Source organism: Bubalus bubalis, chromosome 4 (genome assembly GCF_019923935.1).
Source record: "Bubalus bubalis isolate 160015118507 breed Murrah chromosome 4, NDDB_SH_1, whole genome shotgun sequence".
Classification (NCBI taxonomy): domain Eukaryota; kingdom Metazoa; phylum Chordata; class Mammalia; order Artiodactyla; family Bovidae; genus Bubalus; species Bubalus bubalis.
This window is the reverse complement of record NC_059160.1, coordinates 3,487,534-3,514,086: the sequence shown is the minus strand read 5'-3', so window position 1 is coordinate 3,514,086 and position 26,553 is coordinate 3,487,534. Positions and strand designations below refer to the sequence as shown.

General features: G+C 47.9%; 1 protein-coding gene across 1 annotated transcript; it reads left to right on the top strand.

The window, feature by feature from the left end:
• Positions 1-806: 806 nt before the first annotated feature.
• Positions 807-22,678, top strand: PPARA (peroxisome proliferator activated receptor alpha; the record flags this gene model as incomplete). The annotated part of the gene is given in 6 exon segments (NM_001290911.1): positions 807-1,065; positions 8,010-8,170; positions 9,819-9,957; positions 10,879-11,081; positions 17,702-18,149; positions 22,358-22,678. Coding segments are annotated over 6 exon segments (1,413 nt in total). The 3' UTR covers positions 22,606-22,678.
• Between the last annotated feature and the right edge of the window lie 3,875 nt (positions 22,679-26,553).

Genomic DNA, 26,553 nt, shown 5'->3' with positions numbered 1-26,553 from the left:
AGCACCTACCTGCACGGTGCACCCCACGTGCACAGAGAACATATAATACTGTCCCCAGCTTGCCCGCCAGCTGCCTGCCCCTCCCACTCCCCTGGGACCCCAGCCGAGGACACTGACCCGCTTGTGCCTGCAAGTACCCCTGCAGGCATCCATCCTGGGGGCTCCGCACTCGCCGCTACTTTCGCTGGAACATTCTCCCCAAGATGTCTGCACAGCTGTCTGCCGTGTTCCTGCTGGGGTCTGCGCCCTTTTAAGTGAGGCCCTCCCTGGCCAGCTGTGTGGAGCCGTGCCCTCCCCATCCCCCTCCTGCATCCTTGCGTGCCCATCAGACAGTCCAGACGTGTCCCCACCGGAGGGGCTGCCCCGGGTCAGCAGGGACTAAGTGTGTGTCCACTGCTACTTCTGTCTTCCTCCGATACACAGAGGGCACGGCAACGCAGAGGGAGTCCTGGCCGGGTCAGCTCTGGTTCCTGAGACGAGCTCTTATTTAGAGATTTTTCATTTTGAGGGGAGTTCCCTGGTGGCCCAGTGGTTAGGATTTGGTTCTGCCACTGCCAAGGACCTGGGTTCAGTCCCTGGTCAGGGAGCTGAGATCCTGCAAGCCGCTTGACCAAAATAAAAAATAATAAGAATACAATATGTTCCTTTTCTTACTGAGCTTATCAGGAGTCAAGCGGAAGGAGAATGGCTGACAATGTTACTCTTTCGATTATGAGTTCAGGCATGTCCACTGGCCAGTGATGCTTCCATTCAAGGAAAGCCAGTGGCCCTCCGGGTCTCCAGTGTTTTCACCGACGGCTTCTCTCTCCTCCCAGGAGATCGGAGCTGGGCAGTGGGACCAGCTCCTCCCAATGGAGATGGTGGACACAGAGAGCCCCATCGGTCCCCTCTCCCCACTGGAGGCTGATGACCTGGAAAGCCCGCTCTCGGCAGACTTCCTACAAGAGATGGGAACCATTCAAGAGATTTCTCAGTCTATTGGGGAGGACAGTTCCGGAAGCTTCAGTTTTACAGAATACCAGTACTTAGGAAGTGGTCCAGGATCAGATGGCTCCGTTATTACAGGTAAGCGTACTACTTCCTGGAAAGCTTTACTGAGAAATGTTTTTTCTGCAGAGAACAGTGTTCGCGTCACCTGGAGGAGAGGTTGCATCTTTCTGCCTTGAAATCTGCAGCCGTGAGAGCGTGACATCCCGTGCCGCTGGGCTTTTGAGGCGTCTCACGGTGTGTCCTCTTTATAAAAGCTGGACATAAGTCACATAATGCTTGAAACTCAGCTGGCAGCTGCTTTGTGTTTTAATGGTGTGAGTTTATGTTTCTTTAAAGCAGAGACTCCTATTGTAATAAAAATCACTGTCTTGCCTGGAAACGGATATGAACCATCTTCCTACTCTTTTGTAAACCTTCATGTACGGGATGCATGAACAGCAAAGCCCTACTGCACAGCATGGAGAACTATATTAATTTTGTCGCTGTTGTTCAGTCGCTCAGTTGTGTCTGACTCTTGGCGACCCCGTGGATGCACCACATCTGGCTCCTCTGTCCTCCACTCTCTTCCAGAGTTGGCTCAAATCCACGTCCATTGAGTTGATGATCTAACTATCTCATTCTCTGCCACCCTCTTCTGCTTTCGCCTTCCCAGCATCAGGGTCTTTTGCATATGATAAACCGTAATGCAAAGGAATATTTTAAAAAGGAATGTATATATGTATATGTGTACAACTGAATCGCTTTGCTGAACAGCATAAATTAATACAATGTGGCATATCAACTATGCTTTAGTAAAAAAATATTAAAACTGTAAACAAAAAAAGGAATTTTAAGACGGTTATGGTAAAAAAAAAAGAAAAGAACTACATCAAGTATCAGGCGAGGCAGATACAAAGCAGTGAAATGTGGGGTCTAGTCTGGCAGCCTCACTGGGAAAGAGGGAGTCGCAGTGCAGTCCATCTCTCTGGGCAACATGTAAGCCACCCCGGAGACTTCTCTGGCGGTCCAGGGGCTAGGATTCCAACGCCTCCACTGCAGGGGACATGGGTTCAGTCCCTGGTTGGAGAACTAAGATTCTTCAAGCCTTGCAGCATGCCCCCCCCCAAAAAAAGCCACCCTGGGATAATGTGGTGTAGACTGCACCCTTGATTTAAAGGAGGCTCCTTTGGAGGTGGACTGGACTCCACTGTCCTTCTTGGCAGGAGTGGGTGTTGGGTTGGGACTGGAGGAGTCAGGATTGAACCGGCCAGGAGATGTGTGTGCGGTTTACCACTCCGATCGTGGATTATCCCGGCTCCCTTGGGAGAACCGAGAAGGTTCTCCCGGCAGTGTCTGGTGGCAGGTCTCTGTGTTCTTCCACCCCCACGGCTCCCCTTGTGTCCAGGGCTCGCTCCCCCACCTTCTCCCATGTCCCCACCCCAGGAAGATGGTTTCCGAGACTGTGCACTGACCTTCAGTGACGCCAGGAGAGGGAGGTTGGAGGTTGGCTGGCAGCCGTGTTCACGGATAAACCCGTGTCATGGAGAGCGTGGTTGAGAGTGCATGACCCGCGAGCCTGCTGGGGTGGACGTTGTTCACCTCACACACAGGGGTCTGCACTGAGGTGGTGTTTGTGACAGGGTGTGCACCATGGCAGAAAGGAAGAAAGGGGAGCTTACAGAAAGTGACCAGACACACGTCCCTGACTCTCGGCCACTGGCCGCTAAGGTGGTGGGTGTGTGGTCATCCATTTTTACTTCCCTCCAGTTCTCCTTATCATGGTTAGTTAAACCTTTTGATCGTTTAGAATCATTTCATAATCCATAAAATCTTCATCTCCTTGTTAGGCTTTTCATTGCTATTGTTACCAATTCATTTGAGAGGTAAAATGATTTCTTATTTGTAAATTTGATTTTTCGTCCTTGTCTCTAATGGCCCCCTTGGTGATATTTCTAAGTTATGTAAATTGCAGATTTGGGAGGGCCCTCTGTAAAATGTGTTCACGGGCAAATTTACACCTAGGAGATTGGACGGGTGAGACTGTTTGCTCTGCCAGTCTGTATTTCCTGCCCTACCCCCGTAGCTGGCTTTATTGACATAAAAACTTCACATATCCAAACAGTGCAATCAGATGCACACACACGCACACACACACACACACACGCACGCACATACACACACGCACACACACACACACACGCACACACACACACGGAGACTTGTGCAGCCATCCGCACAATCAAATGGCAGCCCCATCACCCCAAGTCTACTTGCGCCCTTGTGTGATTCCTCCCCCCACCACACCTCCCTCTCTCCCAAAGTCACCACTGGTCTGCTTTCTATCTTCAGTCACTTTGTATTTCCTAGAATCTTATATAGATGGAATCATACAGCGTGTTCTCTTTTCACTCTAACTCCTTTCCCTCAGCCAAATTAGATTCATCTGCACTGGCAGCGTGTATCAACAGTTCATGTAGCACTCCCCGCCTGGGCTTACCATGGTCTGTTATCCACATCGCTGATAAATGTTCGTTGTGTCCAGGTCTTGGCTGTTGCAGGTACAGCTGCTGGAAGGTTCACGTGCACACCTCTGTGTGAACAGTGCTTCCACTTCTCTTGGATAAATAGGAGTGGAATGGATCATGTTCTTCTGCTTCTGTGCATTTTTTTTTTCTTTACAGTTTATTTTTAGATACCATACATTGTGGATTTTGTTGATGATGGATATTTTGTATTTACATAAATATTCTTAAGTCCTGTTCTGGGAGGCAGTTAAGTTTTAACGTGGAAAATGTTGATCCTTTCAGGTCCTGTGGTTAAGCTTTGTTAGATGGGCCCAGAGCAGTGCTGATTCTAGACGTAATTTGCCCCAGTTCTGAGGCAAAACCCTTTTGAGTGTTTTACCCATGGTCCTGAGAATTCTGAGATACTCCATACTGTTCCCTCTAAGCATTTGAGGTTGCTCTTGGAGTATCTTTTCTTTATCTTCCTTTTTTTTTGGCCACACCCCACGGCTTGCCAGATGTTAGTTTTCCCAACCAAAGATAGAATCTGAGCTCTTGGCAGTAAAAGCCCGGGGTCCTAACCACTGGACCACCAGTAAATTCCCTGGAGTATCTTTCCTTTTAGGCTCTCTCAGCTGATGGAGCAGACATAGATGTGTACATACAAACCCACATATGTACACGTGTCTGTATTTCTATATACAGCTGTCTGTCTCTATGTTAAGGTACTATAAGTTCAAACAAATGTCTGTACCTCTAATCCACCACCTCATGGACCACTCTAGCCTCTTCTTATCTGTGAGCTCATACTCCAACAGTATCCACCATCCATCCATCCACCATCCACCATCCATCCATCCATCCACCATCCATCCATCCATCCACCATCATTAAATGAACATTTAGTTTTTCATTTCCGGTGTAGTGCCTTCTACTTCTGCTTCACTGACTATGCCAAAGCCTCTGATTGTGTGGATCACAACAAACTCTGGAAAATTCTTCGAGACGGGAATACCAGACCACCTTACCTTCCTCCTGAGAAACCTGCATGCAGATCAAGAAGCAACAGTTAGAACCAGACATGGAACAACAGACTGGTTCCAGATTGGGAAAGGAGTACGTCAAGGCTGCTGTATATTGTCACCCTGCTTATTTAACTTATATACAGAGTATATCATGTGAAATGCCGGGCTGGATGAAGCACAAGCTGGAATCAAGATTGCCAGGAGAAATATCAATAACCTCAGATATGCAGATGATACCATGCTTATGGCAGAAAGCAAAGAGGAACTAAAGAGCCTCTTGATGAAAGTGAAAAAGAGTAAAAAAGTTGGCTTAAAACTCAACATTCAAAGAACTAAGACCATAGCATCTGGTCCCACCATTCATGGCAAATAGATGGGGAAACAATGGAAACAGTGACAGACTTTATTTTCTTGGGCTTCAATATCACTGCAGATGGTGACTGCAGCCATGAAATTCAAACATGCTTGCTCCTTAGAAGAAAAGCTATGACAAAGCTAGATAGCGTATTTAAAAGCAGAGACATTACTTTGCCTACGTCAAAGTTATGGTTTTTTTCCAGCAGTCATGTACGGATGTGAGAGCTGGACAATAAAAAAAGGCTGAGCACTGAAGAATTGATGCCTTCAAACTGTGGTGCTGGAGAAGACTCTTGAGAGTCCCTTGGACTGCAAGGAGATCCAACCAGTCCATCCTAAAGGAGATCAGTCCTGACAATTCTTTGGAAGAACTGATGCTGAAGCTGCAACTTCAATACTTTGGCCACCTGATGTGAAGAACTGACTCACTGGAAAAGACCCTGATGCTGGGGAAGATTGAAGGCAGGAGGAAAAGGGGATGACAGGATGAGATGGCTGGATGGCATCACCGACTCGATGGACACGAGTTTGAGCAGGCTCCGGGAGATGGTGATGGACGGGGAGGCCTGGGATGCTGCCGTCCATGGCGTCACAAAGAGTCAGACAGGACCGAATGGCAGAACAGCAAGTGAAGCGCCCTCAGAACTGACCCCCAGAGCCCTGTGGGGACAACCTTACCAGCTCAGGACAGTGAGCAGGCGCAGTTCCCTTTTCCTCTGGACTCACAGGCTCCATGCATTTCCAAGGTCATGCAGGCGAAAGCTTCATCAGCTTTCCTACCAATGCTTCCCACATTTGTGATATAGTTAGGTTGTATAATTGCATTCTGTGTGCCATTCTGGAGACCCTGGACCTCCTCAATTATTTTTTTTATTTGCACACATTAAAGTTCACTCTGAACTGTAAAACTCTGTGGATTTTGACCAGTAAATTAGATCGTGTATTCACCATTACAATTTCATATGAATAGTTTCACCACCTCGAAAAAGCCACTGTGCTTCACCCATTCAGCCCTGCCTCCCTCACCCGACTCCAGCTGCTGATCTTTTTACCACCGATAGCTCGGCCTTTCCCCAAATGTCAGATATTAAGAACCGCATATGTAGCCTTTTGGAACTGACCTTACCTATTGAGGGGCCTCTTGGCAATTAAGAATAAAGTTGCTACAGCGCTGTCCACAATAGCCAAGACATGGAAACCTCCTAAACATCCATCGACAGAGGAGTGGGTAAAGAAGACATGCTGCATATGTAGGTACAATGGAATATCACTCAGCCACTACAAAAAAGAAGTGATTTTTCATTTTTCTCAGCCATTTGGAGCAACATGGATGCAACTGGAGATTTTCATACGAAGTCGTCAAGAGAGAGACCAATAGCATATGACATCAGCTACGTGTGGAATCTAAAACTTGACCAGAAATGAGCATATTTACCAAACAGAGACACACAGAGATAGAGCGCAGACTTGGGGTTCCCAAGGGGGCGGAGGGGGGAGGGGAGGATCGGGAGCTGGAATTAGCAGATGCAAACTGGTATATACGGGGTGGAAAAACAACGCGGTCCTGCTGTGCAGCACGGGGAACCACGTTCAGTGTCCTGTGACGAACCGTAACGGAACAGAACATATGTGTGTGACTGAGTCACCGTTCTGTACGGCAGCAACTAAACACAGCACCGTAAAGCAGCTATAAAGAATAAAGCTGCTGAAAACATTCACATGCAGGTTTCTGTGTGGACACACGTTTTCAGATCACTTTTGTCAATATTGTTGTTGTCGTTCAGTCGCCAAGTCTGGTCCAACTCTTTGCGACCCCATGGACTGCAGGACACCAGGCCTCCCTGTCCATCACCAAGTCCCGGAGTTGACTCAAACTCATGTCCATCACATCAGTGATGTCATCCAACCATCTCATCCTCTGTCGCCCCCTACTCTTGCCTTCAGTCTTTCCCAGCATCAGGGTCTTTTCCAATGAGTCAGTTCTTCACATCAGGTGGCCAAAGTGTTGGAACTTCAGCTTCAGCATCAGTCCTTCCAATGAATATTCAGGGTTGATTTCCTTTAGGATGGACTAGTTTGATCTCCTTGCTGTTCAAGGGGCTCTCAAGAGTCTTCTCCAGCACCATGTGTCAATATCTAGAAGTGTAATTCTTTAAGACTGTTTTGCTTCATAAGAAAGCGCCAAACTGTCTTTCAAAGTGGCTGCACCATTCTGCTTCCCTAGAATGAGAGCTTCTTTTCCTCCACCTCCTCACCATCATTCGATGGTGTCAGTTTTTTGGATTTTAGCCATTCTGATAGCTGCACAGTGATGTCTCGTTGTTTTACTTCACAGTTGCCCAGCGACCATTGATGGGGGGCATGTTTTCATGTTCTTGCTTGCTCTCTGTGTCTTCTTCAGCCACATATCTATCCAGATCCTCTGTTTTTAATTGAGTTTTTAATTTCATTGCTGTCAAGCTGTAAGACTCGTTCATGTATTTGGGATGCAGCTCTATTATTGCGGATGTGTTTTGCAAATAGCTTCTCCCAGTCTGTGGCTTGTCTTTTCATTTTCTTAACAGTGTCTTTTGCAGAGCAGGAGTTTTTAATTTTAAGAAAGCCCAACTTCTTTTTTTCTTGAGTTGTGCTTTTGGGTCGCCCTCATGGATTTTTATTGTCTTTCTGGTGCAATTTACTGAGTTAACAAGTACAAAAGGGCTGGAAGGGAGGATGCAAAAAAAAAGCAACAAGTTCTGTGTGGGACACTTCAGTTTTTGGAATGAAGAATAAAGCTGCTGTGAGCATTCGTGTGTATAGGCTGCTTGGGAAGTGGCCTTTTCTATGGGGCCATGATTTGGTCCATTTTGTTTTGATTTTTATGGGTTAAAGGATATAGTTGTTTTTTGTTTTTGTTTTTTCAGCTGGGGAGTCCCTGGCTAGGGGAGCTTCCAGATATCCCCGCCCTGGTCGCTGTGGGAGGGCTGGGCCAGGGCTGACACAGGAAGGGAGCCCTACCCACCAGCTGACGCCTCCCCAGTGAAAGCCCGGGGCGGTGGGGTAGGGGGAGTTGAGGGCAGGGGTGGTTAGGCAGGGATCAGATCCTCTGAAAGCTGGTCTGGATGCTGGATGGTGAGAGCATGGAAGTTCATAAACCCTCCCCTTCTTTTCCTAGACACCCTGTCCCCCGCCTCGAGCCCCTCGTCTGTCTCCTACCCCGCGGTCCCTGGCAGTGCCGAGGAGTCATCCACCATCGCCCTGAACATCGAGTGTAGGATCTGTGGGGACAAAGCCTCTGGCTACCACTACGGTGTCCACGCGTGTGAGGGCTGCAAGGTATGGGGACCCTGGATGCGGAGAAAAGTGACCTTTCAGGGACCACGTGTGCTTCCCTTTATTTTATACACAAATGTTTGTCGTTAGTAAGAAAGATCTGCTAAAGGGCATCCCTGGTGGCTCAGTGGTAAAGAATCCGCCTGCAGTGCAGGAGCCGCAGGAGACTCGGGCTCAATCCCTGGGTGGGGAAGATCCCCTGGAGAAGGAAATGGCAACCCACTCCAGTATTGTTGCCTGGAAAATCCCATGGACAAGAAGAGCCCGGTGGGCTACAGTCCATGGGGTGACACAGTCAGACACGACGGAAGTGATTTAGCACAAGCACGTTAAAGCTGTTGATCAGAAACTGACCCCAGTAACACGTTCATTTCTCTCTTTGGAAAGCCTGTGGCATATTGCTGGCCTGCTCTTTGTTCGTGATGTAGCAAGTGTGCTGTTTGAAGGAGAATGAACCACGTTAAGGCTGCTCCCTTCACGGGGACGCGAGGTCAGAGAGCTTCCGCGCACATTCTCTCTCCATCGTCCTCAGAAGGCCGCAGAGGGCAGTGGTGGAGCCCGCAGCATGTGCCAGCCAAAGGCCAGACCCCGGGCTGAGTCCTCCCCAGATGCTGCGGCACAGCCCAGTGTGTCCTCTGTGCCAGGGGCCCATCCACCCCAACCGCGGGCCCCGTGGCGAGTGCCTTGCTCCTTGCAAGGCTGTCTTTCCGCTGGGCCATGGCTTAGTCACCTTTGTTTACTTTGGGTTTTTTTAAAGTTGTTTCTCACTGGGTAAAGTTTAAGATGCTTTTATAAAGCAAGAAAGTTATTTATAACCAGCTGCTGCCGCCAAGTTGCTTCAGTTGTGTCGGACTCTGTGCGACCCCATAGACGGCAGCCCACCAGGCTCCCCCGTCCCTGGGATTCTCCAGGCAAGAACACTGGAGTGGGTTGCCATTTCCTTCTCCAATGCATGAAAGTGAAAAGTGAAAGTGAAGTCGCTCGGTCATGTCGGACTCCTAGCGACCCCATGGACTGCAGCCTACCAGGCTCCTCCATCTGTGGGATTTTCCAGGCAAGAGTACTGGAGTGGGTTGCCATTGCCTTCTCCATTTATAAGCAGCTAGCCTCCCTTTATTGTATAATCTTTATCTTTTAGAGAGTTTATATTCTCCCACAAAAATGCTTAGAACATTTTCATCACCCAAATGGACCTGTTCTCTAAGAAGAGAAAGTCACATTTGTAGAAATCTTAGCTGGGTGGAGTCACTCTTTGGGAGACTGTGTCTTCCCAGGTGAGGAGGTATTGGTATTACTTTGAATTTTGCCTCATTTTCTTACTTTTCCTTTTCCATGGAATGAAATTTCAAATTTTCAAACTGCCTCAATTATATCAGACTTTTTTTTTAAATTACGAACTTTATTTTTTTATTTGCCCGGGCTGTGCTGCACATGGGATCTAGTTCCCCAACCAGGGATCAAACCCGTGCCCCCAGCACTGGGAGCTCAGTCTTAACCAGGGGAGTCCCTACATTGGGCTTTTTAGATGAACCATTTCTCTACATTTAGTTCATCTTAAAAGAGACAGTAAGTGAACAACAAGAAGTGTGAATAAAGGAATGACACTGATCATCAGTTCCTAGTCTTTAACAAACTGTATGTTCATCCACAGGGTTTCTTTAGGAGAACGATTCGGCTGAAGCTGGTGTATGACAAATGTGACCGTAGTTGCAAGATTCAGAAAAAGAATCGGAATAAGTGCCAATACTGTCGTTTCCACAAGTGCCTTTCAGTTGGGATGTCCCATAACGGTAGGTAAGGTTGTCTCTCAAATTTCACCCACCCATGCCTCCGTCTGCCTCCCTTGTGGGCTTGGAACGTGCTGTACTTTGAATGAATGTGCTGCAGCATTTAATATTCAGGTCATTTTGTAACACGAGAACCTAAGAAAGTACGTCTTAGAGAGCAGAAATCCAGTAGCGCCCTTGGTGTTATGGTTAGAAGCTTCAAATGGTGAAAATTGGATATAAGACTTTGCAAACAATTGGAAATCACAGAGATAATGTTCAGATCATATATATGAAATGTGTGCCATTTCAAACATTTTACCATATTATAAGTTTAATTATATTCAGTCATACTTTTATTTTAATTATTATTATTATTGGGTTTTTTTGGCCAAGCCATGTGGTATGTGGGATCCTTTCCCAGCCAGGAGTCAAACCCACGCCCCCTGCATTGGAAGCATGGAGTCCTAACCACTGGGCCGCCAGGGAAGGCCCCCTACTTTTATTTTAAAACATGCCAATCGCTACGTGAAAGTAAGTTTAAAATAATGTTCGTAAGAGTTGCTCATCTACCTTCTGAAAAAGAAAAAGGTAATAGTTAACTCCTTCTAAGGCTCACTTTCATCTCCTTGATTGAAAGGGTCAATTATATACTTAATGACATCAAGTGACCTTGAGCCCGTCCTATTGATGAAGTGAGTAATGGTGCTATTTTTACTTTAACCTTTTGGTTTTGAAAGTCTAGGCTACATGGAGTGTGAGTAGCATGCCCACCGCTCCACAGGGAGAAAGCTGAGCCGTGAAGTGTGTTCTGACTTCCTGCTAATGTTCGCCCACAGTTTGGCCCGTAGTGTGAACTTTCCCTGCAGCTGGTAGTCATCACTCCCCGTTACGTCCTTCATTTCTCTGTTTTCCATGATTCTGTGTCTCCCCTCCGACCCCTAGCGATTCGTTTTGGACGAATGCCAAGATCTGAAAAAGCAAAATTGAAGGCAGAAATCCTTACGTGTGAGCATGACCTAGAAGATTCCGAAACCGCGGATCTCAAATCTCTGGCCAAGAGGATTTACGAGGCCTACTTAAAGAACTTCAACATGAACAAAGTCAAGGCCCGGGTCATCCTTGCCGGGAAGACCAACAACAACCCGGTGGGTGGCTCTGGTCTGTTTGTTACAGTCTGACGGGCTCCCTGGGCAACCCGTCAGCTAGAGTCGTAGCAGAGGGTGGAGGAAGTATGTTCTGAATGTTGAGAAAATAATATTTATCCCCGAGGCAAACGACAGACAATGCAATGGAAACATTTTCATTCAGAGACTATGAAACTCAGCCTGACAGCAATTCCCATCCATTTGATCCACCTCAACGCTCCCAGCAACCAAGTTAGTATAATGACTGTGTAATTAATGTACCCCAAAACTCTGTTTAATAGTTTACCAGATTTTAGAGCTGTATCAGTGATTTTTGTTTTTAATCTCAGAAAATGAAACCATTCCCTTCTGACTCAGAATGTGCCCCTGTATCCTTGCTCCTAAAAAATACTCTTTCCTCACCAGCGTGCCCCCTTCCTACCCACCCCTCATCTTTCCAGTGAGAAGCAAATGACATCTCCGGGCTTAGAAGGGGTCCTTTTGTTTTCAGTAACTTTATTTTTACTGTCTTTTGGACAGTTCTGGACCTTCTTGGAAGCAGCTAAGAATGCCCCTTGTGGGCGCTGACGCTTGCCTGCCCAGCCTAGCGCCACCCGGCCCCCGCCTGGCCCCCACCCCACAGTGAGCCCAGCCTGTCTCCGTTACAGGACTGATCTCAGAGTGGGCTTCAAAGTGGGGCATGGCCCGAGGTTGGCAAATCAAGATGTTCTGCCTCTTCCCTACGAGCATGGTGCAACAGGTTTAATGTGTACTAATGAGTAGCTTGAAGCCATCCCTATTGGGAATTACAAGCTGGAACTTTTAGTCACAGGAAAATAAAGCATTTCACAAGCTTCTTACTTTCATGAACACACCCAGCCTCTTTTCTACTGAGTCTTTTCATTCTTTGGTGATTTCTCCAATGAAATAGGCTGAGGTACTTTAGAAGGGTTTGAGCGAACTCTCGTTAAATTGGTAAAGCTGCACCCACGCTGGGCCAGCACAGACTCAATCCTTTCCACATCACGGGGGTGAAAGCAAAGTAACCTTTCACCTTTGAATTTCTATCCTGGAGATGATTGGTACAGCCCCGAGTTGTTGTCGTTCAGTCGCTAAATCATGTCCGACACTTTATGACCCCACGGACTGCAGCACACCAGGCTTCCCTGTCCTTCATCATCTCCCAGAGCTTGCTCACTCATGTCCATTGAGTCGGTGACGCCATCCAACCATCTCATCCTCTGTCGTCCCCTTCTCCTCCTGCCTTCAATCTTTCCCAGCATCAGGGTCTTTTCCAATGAGTCAGCTCTTCCCATCAGGTGGCCAAAGTATTATAACTTCAGCCTCAGCATCAAGTCCTTCCAACGAATAGTCAGGGTTGATTTCCTTTAGGATTGACTGGTTTGATCTTGTAGTCCAAATTTTTTATCTCTTTGAATCTTTTGAGATGTTGCTGAGACCTTCTACTTCTCCCTTGGGTTTTCAGAATGTAAAGCAAACTTAAAAGTCATCTTTACTCTGAGCCAAACACTCTTCTTTAATATTAACTTGATTTCCGTAGAGTATCTTTCCCGTACCCCACTGAGGTCCACGCACTCCGAGGAGGAGCCCGTCACCCAAGGCCAGTGGGAACCTGGACAGCTGAGGACTGTCACACAGTGGCCTGGGGAGAGGAATCTGTGTTTTGGCCTCAAGGAAATAAATAATAGACAAGTAGTCTAGGTTTGGGTTTCACGGAATAGGAAAAATGGAGTTCAGCGTATGGCTAAGGGTCTGTCACCTGCTTCTGCCCCCACCTCCAAACCGCAGCATCACGGGTACCAGTTTGAAAGGGAGTGTCCAGGGGACAGTCACTGCTTTTGATGACCCTGTTTGCTCCCAGGTGGGCTCACCTCCCGCCCCATGCCCCATATACATGGAGACACGGCCCTTCCCCTGTCTCCCTGGCCTGCCCAGGGCACGCAGAGCTTGGAGCATCCAGCTCGGGGCCACAGTGTCTGCTACTCCATCTGCGCTCAGACAGAGGTAGAGCTGCCCAGGCACTGTGGACCTTGCTGACACCCCCTCCCACCACACCCTGGGGTCTGGCCTGCTGTGCTACACTGAAATATTATACCTATACCTTCAGTTGTCAGTAGGCTGAAGAACATACTGTTTTATATCAAGAAATGTGTAGTAAAACCTCATCAAGAGCTTATTAGATAATGTCATCCAAAGCGATTCTGCCAAATAACTCACAATTAAATTTCTCCTAAAAGATAGCGCTGCCTAAGTTTTCACAGAACATGCTCTTTGAACGTGTTTCGGAAATGAACTCTAATAAGGAACATCATTAACACACATAGAACATTTCAAGTGTGAGCAAAAAAAAAAAATGTATCAGTGAGGGGAGCCTTCTGGATTTGGCCCAGAGCGATTTGGGTGGGTGCTGCCCAGGTGGTACTGGTGGTAAAGCAGCCACCTGCCCAGGCAGGAGACCTAGAGACCAGGGTCAAGGAACATCATTAACACACATAGAACATTTCAAGTGTGAGCAAAAAAAAAAAAATGTATCAGTGAGGGGAGCCTTCTGGATTTGGCCCAGAGCGATTTGGGTGGGTGCTGCCCAGGTGGTACTGGTGGTAAAGCAGCCACCTGCCCAGGCAGGAGACCTAGAGACCAGGGTCAGGAAGGTCTCCTGGAGGAGGGCACGGCAGCCCACTCCAGTATTCTAGCCTGGAGAATTCCTTGGACAGAGGAGCCTGGCGGGCTACACTCCACAGGATTGCAAAGAGTCAGACATGACTGAAGGGACTTAGCATGCATGCATGCACAGTTCTGAGGGGAAAGCGGGCAGCTTTCTGCCTTATGCTGTTTAAACTTTTTATGATGTGCTACATTGATTTGAAAGGACCACCTGTAACATCAATGGCACCCCACTCCAGTACTGTTGCCTGGAAAATCCCATGGATGGAGGACCCTGGTAGGCTGCAGTCCATGGGGTCGACTGAGCGACTTCACTTTCACTTTCATTGATTTGAAATGACCACCTGTAACATCAGATATATTCATATTCAAGCTTGAGTAGAAAAGGCACGTTCCAAAGTTAAATGAAAGCTTCCAGGACTTCTAAAATAGTCTAATGGAGAATAGTTCTCAATAAAGTTTGGCAAACTTTCAAGAGTCTTACTCTACAATTTCTCTTTGGCTGTAATAAACATGGTTTTAAATGTTTGCACTTGTTTTGAATCCAAATGGTTTCTAATTTTGCCTGTTAATGAGGCCTGCCTTCTAAAACCCAACTGATAATTTTATAAAAATGAAATACTCGTTACGATCGAAGTCTTCATTTATGAGAGAATGTTTCACGTAAAACCAGTCCAGGGCTGGCGTCCTGGCTGTGTGTCCTGTCTCACACCGCCCCCCGCTTAGCGGGCCCTGCGCTGGGGTTTCATGCTCTCTGTCACTGTCTTGAAAGTCTTAATTGCTTCTGAGTAAGTGACTGGCATGTTGCACTGGGCCCTGAAAATTATGTAACCAGTTTGTACTAGTCCTATGAAATGTCTTACCAATAATAATAATAGGCATTCTGCAGTCAAACAGTTCTTTTTTTTTTTTAATAAAATTTTTTAGCAGGTGATTTCTGTTTTAAAAAAATATTTATTTGGCTGCATTGGGTCTTAGTTGAGACGTGAGATCTTTCCTTGTGGCTCACAGACTCTCTAGTTTGGGCTTAGTGGCGTGGGATGTGGGATCTTAGTTCCCCGACCAGCGATTGAACTGGCGTCCCCTGCATGGCAAGGCCTTAAGCATTGGACCACCAGGGAAGTCCCTAACCCCATTCTTAAAGATAGACAGTGTACACTCATTATGTTAAAGACGCTGGCAGGACTTAACTTCATTTAGCTCAGTGTTTTTCCAGTTTTTTTTTTTTTAACAACAAAACTCATTTTTTAAAAAATTCATTGAACATTTTTATTTCTGCTGAATGTGCTTTTAAAAAGTCAGTGATCTGCATAAAGTCAAGGTGGCCTTATATTGTATTTTCTGCAATTGAGGCAACACTGCCATCTATTCTTTAAAAATATTTCTCTAGTCCACTTTAAATCCGAGCTCCAACTTCATAGAAACTGCCCCCAAACTTTCCCCCCAAAATGGTCAACCTGGCCTGCTTTTAAAGTCTTTGGGAAAAGATAGTTTTAGTCTTTCTCCATCAAACTGGAGAATTGCTAGAAATTTGGCTTTAAGTTTTGTATTCAGGATGTTTGCAGTCCTACACAGATAATTTAAAAAATATTTCCTTGCCTCAGATGTGAAATCAGATCCTTTTTTTTTTTTTGGTCCAAGACTATCTTGCGAATGCTGTTTAGATATTTCAAAGACAGTGCGTCAGATTACCCCAGCACCTCCAGCTTTGTGCCAGGGACACCTCACAGGTGCCCTGCAGGTGGCTTATCCCGATGCTCGTGAGCCCAGAAAGGGCATGCGTCATGCCGTGGGGCCTGGAGGCTCTGTCAGTGATGCGATCTGCCCACTTGCAGAGTGGTTCTTAAAATCACTGGGCTGCTCGTCCACTCAGTGCTTGTCCAGCAGGGACTGAACCTAATGCCTCAGCCTCTTCCTCACCGGCCTGCAGAAGAGTCAGCGAGCTCCCTCGGAGGCTGCCATTTCTCCTGCTCCGCATGAAGGTTGGGCCACATTTCAGCTGCAGTGTCTTCTGTGCCCGTTTTCCCAAGACCCACCAGAGACACCATCTCTTCTGAGCACACAGGCTCCAGGTCCACGGCCCACCATCTCGTCTGTCCTCCACTGTGTTAGCCGCTCAGTCGTGTCCAGCTCTTTGTAACCCCTTGGACTGTAGCCCGCCAGGCTCCTCTGCCCACGGGATTTTCCAGGCAAGAACAGTGGAGTGAGTTGCCATTCCCTTTTCCAGGGGATCTTCCCAGCCCAGGGATCGAACCCGGGTGTCCCATATTCAAGGCAGATTCTTTACCATCTGAGCCACCGGGGAAGCCCACTAGATCTTTCTAAAATGATAGGACCGGTGGGTTTGGATGCACATGGTAAGGCCACGTTTAGGGAGCTGCCACAAGCATTTGGAGCTTGTGGAGACTGTCTCAGAATGTGGAGCAGTGGTGGGGAGATTTCAGTCTCCTGCACCAGGAAAGGGGGTCCTGTGAGGCTTTCCAGTTTATCCCTAGAGAGCAAGGGTTTAACAGTGCTTGTTCATTCACTTCTACACAGATAGCCAACTTTCTGAGTTACATTTATTTACATGTGAAATTTATTCATTCAATAGTGTTGGCTAAGGATGGTTATCTCTAACGTTCATAAAATGGAAAAACTAAGAATTACTGTATGAATAATATCCCTGGAGGAGGGCATGGCAACCCACTCCAGTATTCTTGCCTAGAGAATCCCATGGACAAGAGGAGCCTGGCGGGGCTATGGTCCATGGGGTCGCAAAGAGTTGGATACAACTGAATCACTTAGTACGCAGGCACGTAATGAGTAATTTACCAAGTGAAAGTGAAGTGGCTCAGTCGTGTCCAACTCTTTGCAACTCTACGGACTGTAGCCCACCAGGTTCCTCCATCCATGGGATTTTACAGGCAAGAATACTGGAGTGGGTTGCCATTTCCCTCTCCAGGGGATCTTCCTGACCCAGGGATCAAACCTGGGTTTCCTGCATTGCAGGCAGATTCTTTACTGTCTGAACCACCAGGAAATCCCAACTTACCAAAAGTTCATAGTTAAAATAGAACATATTCCCCAATGATCAGTGACTATGATCATTTCATTTGTTTTATCACTTTTCATTGATTTAAATATGACTTTGCCAAAATAAATACTAGGATTTGGTTTTTTTTAGAGTCTCTGAAATAAATGAACCATTATTGTTTATAGCTCAGGGCCTGAAGCCCTTGTAGCTCAGGGCTTCCCTTGTAGCTAAGTCGGTAAAGAATCTCCCAGCTATGTAGGAGACCTGGGTTCGATTCCTGGGTGGGAAGATCCCCTGGAGAAGGAAATGGCAACCCACTCCAGTACTCTTGCCTACAGAATCCCATGGACAGAGGAGCCTGGCGGGCTGCAGTCCGTGGGGTCGCAAGGGTCGGGCACAACTTAGCAACCAAACCACCACCACCACTGTTTATAGACAACAAAGAATCATTGTAATGATTGGCTATTGCAGCAGTATTTGGGAATCCAGAGAAAATGATCAAATATTTAGAGTGGTTTGCTAATATTCTCTTTCTTGTGAGCTTTATTGCCAAAATCAGTACTTTACTTTGTTGCTGTTGGCCGTGCTGCAAGGCATGCAGGATCTTAGTTCCCTGACCAGGGATTGAACCCGCGCCCAAAGCAGTGGAATCATGGAATCCTAACCACTGGACTGCCAGGGAAGTCCTTCACTTCCTTAGCAATGAAATCCCCCCCAGTTCCAGGCGATGACGCTGACTATCTTTCTGATGTATATTGTCCTCTATTAAACGTCTTTTTATCCCCAGCTAATTTTGAGGTGGTTTAAGGATGGAGACTGTGTTTTGTACATACTTTGATTCTCAGGCGGCTGAACTACAGTGGCTACCCATCAGTTTCATGACAATTAAGAAGACAGCTTGTCACAGTCGTCCAACTTATTCCAGTGTCTTTGTTTCCAGCCTTTCGTCATCCACGACATGGAGACGCTGTGTATGGCCGAGAAGACGCTGGTGGCCAAGCTGGTGGCCAACGGCATCCAGAACAAGGAGGCGGAAGTCCGCATTTTCCACTGCTGCCAGTGCACGTCCGTGGAGACCGTCACCGAGCTCACGGAGTTTGCCAAGTCCATCCCGGGGTTTGCAAACTTGGACTTGAATGACCAAGTCACTCTGCTGAAGTATGGAGTTTACGAAGCCATATTTGCGATGCTGTCTTCTGTGATGAATAAAGACGGGATGTTGGTAGCCTACGGGAATGGCTTCATAACCCGTGAATTCCTTAAAAGCCTAAGAAAACCCTTCTGTGATATCATGGAGCCCAAGTTCGACTTTGCAATGAAGTTCAATGCACTGGAGCTGGACGACAGTGATATTTCCCTCTTTGTGGCTGCTATCATTTGCTGTGGAGGTAAGTCGCTGATTTCGCGCCGGTGCCAGGGCACTTATGGCCTCCTGTCTCGAGAACCCAGCTGCGGTAAATCCGACGTGAGTGGCATGGAGGCACTGCTGGGGGCCGGTGGGGAGGGCGTCCGAGCTCCCACAGTGACACTGACCAGGGTTCAGTGAGAATGAGATCCGTGTCAGATCATATTGTAGCAAAGGTAACTTTTCCAGTTTCAGAGCTTTAACTTTTTATTTTTAACAATTGTTATTTTATACTGGAGTATAATTGGCTTACAGTGTTGTTAGCTTCAGGTGTAAGAGAAGTGATTCAGATACACATACACATATGTCTGTTCTTTTTCAGATTACTTTCCCATTTAGGTGGTTACAGAATAAGAGTCTCCTGTGCCGCACAGGAGGTCTCTGTTGATTATTTTATGTATGGCAGTGTCTTCATGTTACTTTATATAAAACACATTATCCGCCTACCAAACAGGAGATGTGGGTTCAATCCCTGGGTCAGGAAGGTCCCACAGAGAAGGAAATGGCAACCCAGAGGAGCCTCTTGGGCTACAGTTCATGGGGTCACAGAAGAGCTGGGCATGACCGAGTGGTTGAGTGACAACACATTTGTAAAGTAGTAATATATCCCATTTGTAACTACATAAATACATATTTTATTTATAACAGGATTAATATATCAGGGCTTTCTTGGTGGCTCAGACAGCAAAGAATATGCCGGCAATGCAGGAGAACTGGGTTTGATCCCTGGGTCAGGAAGTAATAAAATATATCAGGTGGCATTTTCCTGGTGGCTCAGCTGTGAAGAATCCATTTGTCAATGCAGGAGATGCAGGTTTGATCCCTCGGTTGGGAAGAACCCTGGAGAAGGAAATGGCAACCCACTCTAGTATTCTTGCCTGGAAAATCCTATGGACAGAGGAGACTGGCGGGCTACAGTCCATGGGGTTGCAAAGAGTCGGGCATGACTGAGCGACTAAACAACAACAAAATATATTAGGTATCATTAATAATTAATATTTAGTGATATTTCTTATTATCATGGGCTTCCCTTGTGGCTCAGCTGGTAAAGAATCCGCCTGCAATGTGGGAGACCTGGGTTTTATCCCTGGGTTGGGAAGATCCCCTGGAGAAGGGAAAGGCTACCCACTCCAGTATTCTGACCTGGAGAATTCCATGGACTGTAGAGTCCATGGGGTCATAAGGAGTCGGACACGACTAAGTGACTTTCACTTTCATTGTATCATACCCACTGTTATATATCAGATATAATAGTAGTAATATTACAATGTATATGTGTTATAATAACACCATCATATTCAGTCAGCCCTCCATACTCATCTGCACCTGCAGAGTCAACCGTGGATGGAAAACATGCAGGAAAAAAAATTCCAGAAGGTTCCAAAAAACAAAACTTCAATTTGCCACACACTGGCAACTGTTCACATACTGTTTACACTGCCTGAGGCATTACAGGTGGTCTAGAGGTGATGCAATATGTTTGGGAGGATGTGCATGGGTTATATGCCGTTTTATGTAAGGGGCTTGAGCTTTCATGGATTTGGGTGTTTCAGTTCAGTTCAGTCTCTCAGTCGTGTCCGACTCTTTGCGACCCCATGAACCGCAGCACGCCAGGCCTCCCTGTCCATCACCAACTCCCGGAGCTTGCTCAAACTCATGTCCATTGAGTCAGTATTGCCATCCAACCATCTTATCCTCTGTTGTCCCCTCCTCCTTCCGCCCTCAGTCTTTCCCAGGGTCTTTTCAAATGAGTCAGCTCTTTGCCTCAGGTGGCCAAAGTATTGGAGTTTCAGCTTCAACATCAGTCCTTCCAATGAACACCCAGGACTGATCTCCTTTAGGATGGACTGGTTGGATCTCCTAGCAGTCCAAGGGACTCTCAAGGGGTCCTGGAACAATCCGCACAGATACCGTGGGATGACCGTGTTATAACTGTTATTATAATCCTGTAGCCACGTTGCAGACAGTGCTCTATAAAGTGCCACACGGACCTTAGTCCAGTTGCTGTCTGTATTGGTGCACTTATGCAATTTCATAATGAAAAACATAAGCAGTTAGCTAACAGGTATGACTGCACAGTATGCTTTGCCAGAGGAAATGGATTCCAGTGAAGGAAAACCTGGGCCTCTGTACGGGCAGCTGGCTCTGCAGATTTTTGGCTCAGCCTCACATTCCTTTAAATAGCCCTGTCCTGGGTCTAAGAAGGTCATCCCTCTACTGTAAACTCGGCTGACCCAACCCAGCCACAAGGGAGAGCCATGGGGCCACTGCTGCCTGAAGCTGTAGTGCCCCTGTGAGTCCCTCACTCGCGGAATTGAGGCTGGCCGTAGTGGCCCCAACTCCGGACACGGAGCTGGGTGAGGTCTGTCCCTCTGGCCATCTAGCTGGGCACAGTCAGTGGAGGTAAAATGCACTGAGTGGCAAGGCAGCTGTATGTAATCTGCCACCGTCCTCTGCATGCTCAAGAGGCAGTGTGGTGGAGAAAGTGATGCATGACTGTTTATATAAGTAGTGTGACCACAGTTTTATAAAAGAAATTATAATCAGATCAGAAAAATATCTGGTGAGACATACATGAAATCTGTATGATGGGGCTACAATTATGAAGTGGGATTCACTTATTACTCTTTTAAAACTTCTCTCTTTAAAAACCTAATATTTATTTTACAATCCCCCCCTCCAAAAAAATGATAAGTCCACATTGTGAGCAACACTTCTGAAAATCACAGTGACGTGTAGGATTCTAAAGAGAGCACTGCCTGTTGAATATGAATGGTGGGGGCTGATCTTTCTGGATCAAGGGAAGGATGCATGGTCTGAGCTGTCCCAGGTGCCTGGTCCCCATGTCTGAGCCAACCTGGGGAGGTCACCTGGTGTCTACCCCACTTTTCTTGGTCCAAGCCTCACACGTCCCCTCTCCAGGTGTCCTCAGCCCCCTCTCCAGCCTGTATCCATCCCCTCATTCCTTTCTGGCTCCACCTACTTTTTGTCTGATTTATATTAGAAGGTGGGCTTCCCAGATGGCACAGTGGTAAAGAATTTGCCTGCCAATGCAAGAAACATAAGAGACACAGGTTCAAGCCCTAGGTCAGGAACACCCCCTGGGGAAGGCAATGGCACCCCACTCCAGTATTCTTGCCTGGGAAATCCCATGGACAGAGGAGCCTGGGGGGCTACAGTCCATGGGGTTGCAAAGAGTTGGACATGACTGAGCACACACACTCACACACGTCAGAAGGTACCTGTAATGGTGCTTTATACCACATTAAACCTATGTTGAACATAATGACACTCCTTAAATATTGTTGAAACGGAGTACCTAAGATGATGTAGGAAGAAGGGTATCATTTTCCATATTAGGCACAAGTAGGCTGTATGTATAGCTGCTACTCCTCATGTTTTGGGAGTTCTCCCCTGACAGGTGCTCATCAGATAAACCCTAAAGGAAGCAGCCGCCCTGTAAGGCAGCTCGTGGTTCTAAGGCCATAGAAACACTGAGAGGGACTTCCTTTGTGGTCCAGCAGCTAAGGCTCCTCGAGGCCAGTGGAGAGGGCCCAGGATCGATCCCTGATCAGGGAACTAGATCCCACATGCCTCAGTGAAGATGGACGATCCCATGAGCTGCAGGCACGACCGGGTACAACCAAATAAATAAAATACATTTAAAAAAAGAAAAGAAATATTTAAGAACGAGTATTCCTCCTGTCCAGAGAAGGCAATGGCACCCCACTCCAGTACTCTTGCCTGGAAAATCCCATGGACGGAGGAGCCTGGTGGGCTGTAGTTCATGGGGTCGCTAAGAGTCAGACATGACTGGGCGACTTCACTTTCACTTTTCACTTTCATGCATTGGAGAAGGAAATGGCAACCCACTCCAGTGTTCTTGCCTGGAGAATCCCAAGAACGGGGGAGCCTGGTGGGCTGCCGTCTCTGAGGTCGCACAGAGTCAGACACGACTGAAGCGACTTAGCAGCAGCAGCAGCATTCCTCCTGTCTGTCTCAGGCCCAGCGATTTGGGGAAAATGTAGCTCTGTCTTCTAGGCAAGTGGACCGTGTGTAAAGGCAGCTGAGCTTTGGGTAAGAAAGGCAGGGTCCAGTCAGGATGTTTGGTTTCTCAGACTTGAAGACTGTTCCTCGGTATTACTGTGCTGGTTACCCCACTCACACCTCTGTCCTCTCTCCTGAGGGTAGATCGGCCTGGCCTCCTAAACGTAGAACACATTGAGAAAATGCAGGAGGGTATTGTGCACGTGCTCAAACTCCACCTACAGAACAACCATCCTGACGACGTCTTCCTCTTCCCAAAACTCCTGCAAAAGATGGCAGACCTGCGGCAGCTGGTCACGGAGCACGCACAGCTGGTGCAGGTGATCAAGAAGACGGAGTCGGACGCCGCCCTGCACCCGCTGCTGCAGGAGATCTACAGGGACATGTACTGACGTTCCGGACGCGCGCGAGGAAAAGGGGCTTCTCGCAGGTTTTTAGAGGCGGCGGCACTACAGAGAGACAGGAGCAACGCAGCTTTGCACAAATGTCCACCATGGAAACCTTGGAACAACGGGAGGTATACTGCCTAGGTAACCGGAAGGCTACTCCACGTTTCTTTTTTGTAACCACTTCTGAGAGCAGTGCAGAGTCTTGAGATGCTGGTGAGAAGCAGCTACTAATCAGGACTTGGGAAATGAGGGGGAATGGTGTTCAGCGGTCTGATTTTTAATGTGCCTGATGTGAATCAATGCAGATTTCTTTATATCGTGTTAGGAATTTACCAGTGAATTAACCTCAAAATACGTGGTCTGTCCTCCCTTTTTACCGCTTTTTGACTGTTGTGCTCTTTTATAATTTTGAAAACTAATCAGCACTTTTTAATTTTTATAATCCTGTAAACATAGATGTCTCCAAAGGTTAAGTATTTTAAAAGCAGCGAAATATTTATTTGGAAGACTTTGGTTCTGTTTCCTGAATTCTAAGAAAGACAACGTGCTATTTTTGAATCACAGGATTTAGAGTGTCAAAGAATGATTTCAATAAGCTTATCGAAATGCATCAGTTATTTCGGTTCAGTTTGCTGTTTTTGTGGTTGTAAGTAGTATGTGGAAAAGCCTGTTCCCAGGCGTGTGTAGAAGATTCCAGAAAGCCGTGTCTCAAGGCCCCTCTGGACTCGATCCCCTCCCTGTTTTAAGCTAGCACCTGTGGTCAACAGGAACAAGAGGGGCTGAGGTGTAGTCCACTTCCCATTCCTCTCGGCTCAATTCCCTGTCAAATCTGCATCCCCCGAGCCGAGCTGTCTGGGGGCCAGGGTTGCGTCTCCAGGGGAAACTGACAAGTTATTAGTAAATCTTGCTCCAGGCCCCCGCTGTCAAGGCAGCTCCTTGGTCTTTTTCTGTGTCGCTTTTCTAAACATGCAGCTTTGTTTCTTTTTAACCCCTGTTGGCGGCAGCTGCTCCCTAGGCTGGAGAGGACAGAGCACCTGCGACTGCAGGGTGGGGGTGGGGCCGGGTCTCGCCTGGAGAATGGGCCAGGGTCGGGCAGGGTGGGGGGATGCAACGGTTTCATTTGGTCTCAGGATTCACAACAGGTGGTTTTTGCAAGGATTTCAAGAGTTGTCTCCTTTTCCAGCTACATATATAAGGTGGTTTTACCAAAATCTACAAGGTCTGAGTCAGCCTTAAAGTCAAGTTTTCCACCTCAGTCCAGTTTGGAGACAGTGTGGAGTATGGTTTTTGTCTAGAGCGCATGGTCCTGTCCACCACTTGGATTAACTGTCCCGTCAGAGAGCTGTCAGAGTGCCTCCCCACCCCCTAGCCGGTTCAGCCCCTGGACGCCTCCTGGGCCGGCAGCATTTTTGATCCTTAATGCCCCTCCCCCTCTGTCTTTAGGACATTTGGTTCTATAAGGTCATTATTATCTGCTGTTAAAGAATGGCTAGGACTGAATTTGAAAAAGTCTCCAAGATCAGCTGCTGCTGCTGCTGCTGCTAAGTTGCTTCAGTCGTGTCCGACTCTGTTCGACCCCATAGATGGCAGCCCACCAGGCTCCCCCATCCCTGGGATTCTCCAGGCAAGAATACTGGAGTGGGTTGCCATTTCCTTCTCCACCAAGATCAGCATTATCATACAAAAAACTGAGACTTCAGCTTAAAAAAAAAGCAAGCCTCACAATTAGGACACCTTTGTACACATTACACATTCGGTGATGCTTTTATCTTTAATTTTTTTTAAGATGCAATCAAAGGGCCTGCTGGAGACAAATGACAGCATTTCCGCTTTAGAACTGACGCCAGTCAGGGGTCACCCTAAGTCAGAAAGGAGGTAAGCTCTGAGTCACAGGTGGACCCGCATCCCCGTGCTTCCCTAAGATGGGAACTCCCTGGGCTGACGAGCCTGGAGGCCTGTGGATCGTGCGAGGTCTTGGGGTCGTGGGCTGGATCCTGTGCGTGTGCCGCCTCTCGCTCTACTGTTTTCGGGTCTAGTCACATAGACACGGCTTTGGAAAGTGAGGCTCAAGACTCAGGCTTTCGGAAGACCTGTCGGTTCTGTTTAGGTTCTCATAGGACCTATCTGAAACAGCTCCCAGCTCATGCTTGCCACTGAACAGGCTAACTGCATCCACGGTGTCAGCGAGCATCTGGTCCTCTTGGGGTCCAGCCAGACCACCGGGGAAGCCCGTGGTGAAGCCACAGAGAACCTTGGCCTGAAAGCAACCTGACATTGTTCACTTGTTAATAGGAAGAAATTCACTTGAAATAACAGAGCCACTCATTGCCACTCAGAATATCTGGGGTCACACAATCAAAGATTACTCTGAGCACTGATAGTCAAATTACGGATGGATTATTCACCAGTTTAGTAGATGGTAGTGTTTCAAACAGGAGCTACTGAAGGAGCACACTTCTTGCTTGTGAGGCTTTAGCAGACATCAGTGTAAGGTCCAGTGGAAGCAGGTTCCAGAAACCTCAGACGACGAGTGGAGAGCCAGCCACTCGCGGTGCTGGGTGCAGGTCATGGTGGGACCTCCTTTCACCACCTTGATCTGCTCTTAAGCCACCGTTTAAACCTGGTTCTTCGTTCCCTCACTTACCACCAACTGCCAGACTCCCCAGAGGCCACAGACTACTGGCGGCCTTTGTCTGGACAGGTGGACCATGGGGCTCCTCTGGGCCACCCTGCTGCTGCCCAGTGGCCCTCCTCTCTGCCTCCTGGGCATTTCCGGTTGGGGTCCCATGGGCTCACTTCTGCCCCCACCACACTGCGAGAAGTCTGAGGGCTGCACGCGCGGATGCTGCCTCCCTGACGTCCAGTGTCAGAGGAGCAGTTTGACGACAGCCCTGCCCGCTGCCCACCTGGCCCCCGGGAACCCTGTGACCTCTACACAGCTCTCTGGGGAGAGGGGCTCAAAGCATCTTCCCAGAGAGGATACACACACAGGCGTCAACAATGACTGTGAATCGAAGGGAAAGAATTCCAGAACGCCCGAGAGTCGGCCCTGTTAAAGTGAGCCCTTCCTTCCAATTTAAGAGCACAGAACGCGGCAGCCTACAATCTGAGCAGAAGCTCCAGGGACAGGTAGGGCCCTTGGTTGGATGATTGATGATGAGAAAGCTATTAATTGAGCGGCTACTGTTTCCCCAAATCTGCAGCTGGACAGCCACGTCGATAGGGCTGTCACGAGCCTCTGTCAAATCTAAGGTCCATGGAGCATTAGGGCCTTCGGGGCGTCCCTAGTCAGACCATCTGTGATCAGGGCTCAGAGACTGTGTGCCCACCTCTGCTGTGTGCACCCTGAGACACGGAAGCCTACGTGGATTTTTAAAGGAAATTTTATCGTTTAAAGGAAGCCTTGGAAATTCCCCGGTGGCCCAGGGGTTAGGACTCCGCACCTTCGCTGCCGAGGGCCCAGGTGACCGGCCCACGCAGGGCCTCCCTCCTCTGCAGCTTCACCTGCTGGCCGAGGGGGAGCCTGCTCAGAGGGAGATTCTGCAGGCGAGGGCAGAGAGGCGTCTCTGTGCAAGCCTTGGTCAGCGTGGCCTCTGCCCCCGTTGCACCTGAGCCCCTCGGTGCCTGGCTCCTTTCGAGCCACTGTGACACCAGGCGCATTTTGATGGCTCGCGGCCAGATGCACGACAGAGGGCTTTTTTTGTCTTGACCCAATGACCACACTCGTCTCTGGAATGTCTTAAAAAGTCCTGTTTAAATATAAGTCCAGTGTTTCAACCAGGGAGTCAGGTGCTTCCAGCTACCAACTTGGCCACCAGCCTGGCCTTCAGTAGGGGCTTCCAGGGACCCTGGAAAACCAGTCACCTCAAAGTGCCTCTTCAAGCCACACGGCTTCCAAACGCGGGTCCTGCGAGGAAGACGTGCAGGTGCTCCCGGCTCCCCATCTGCACC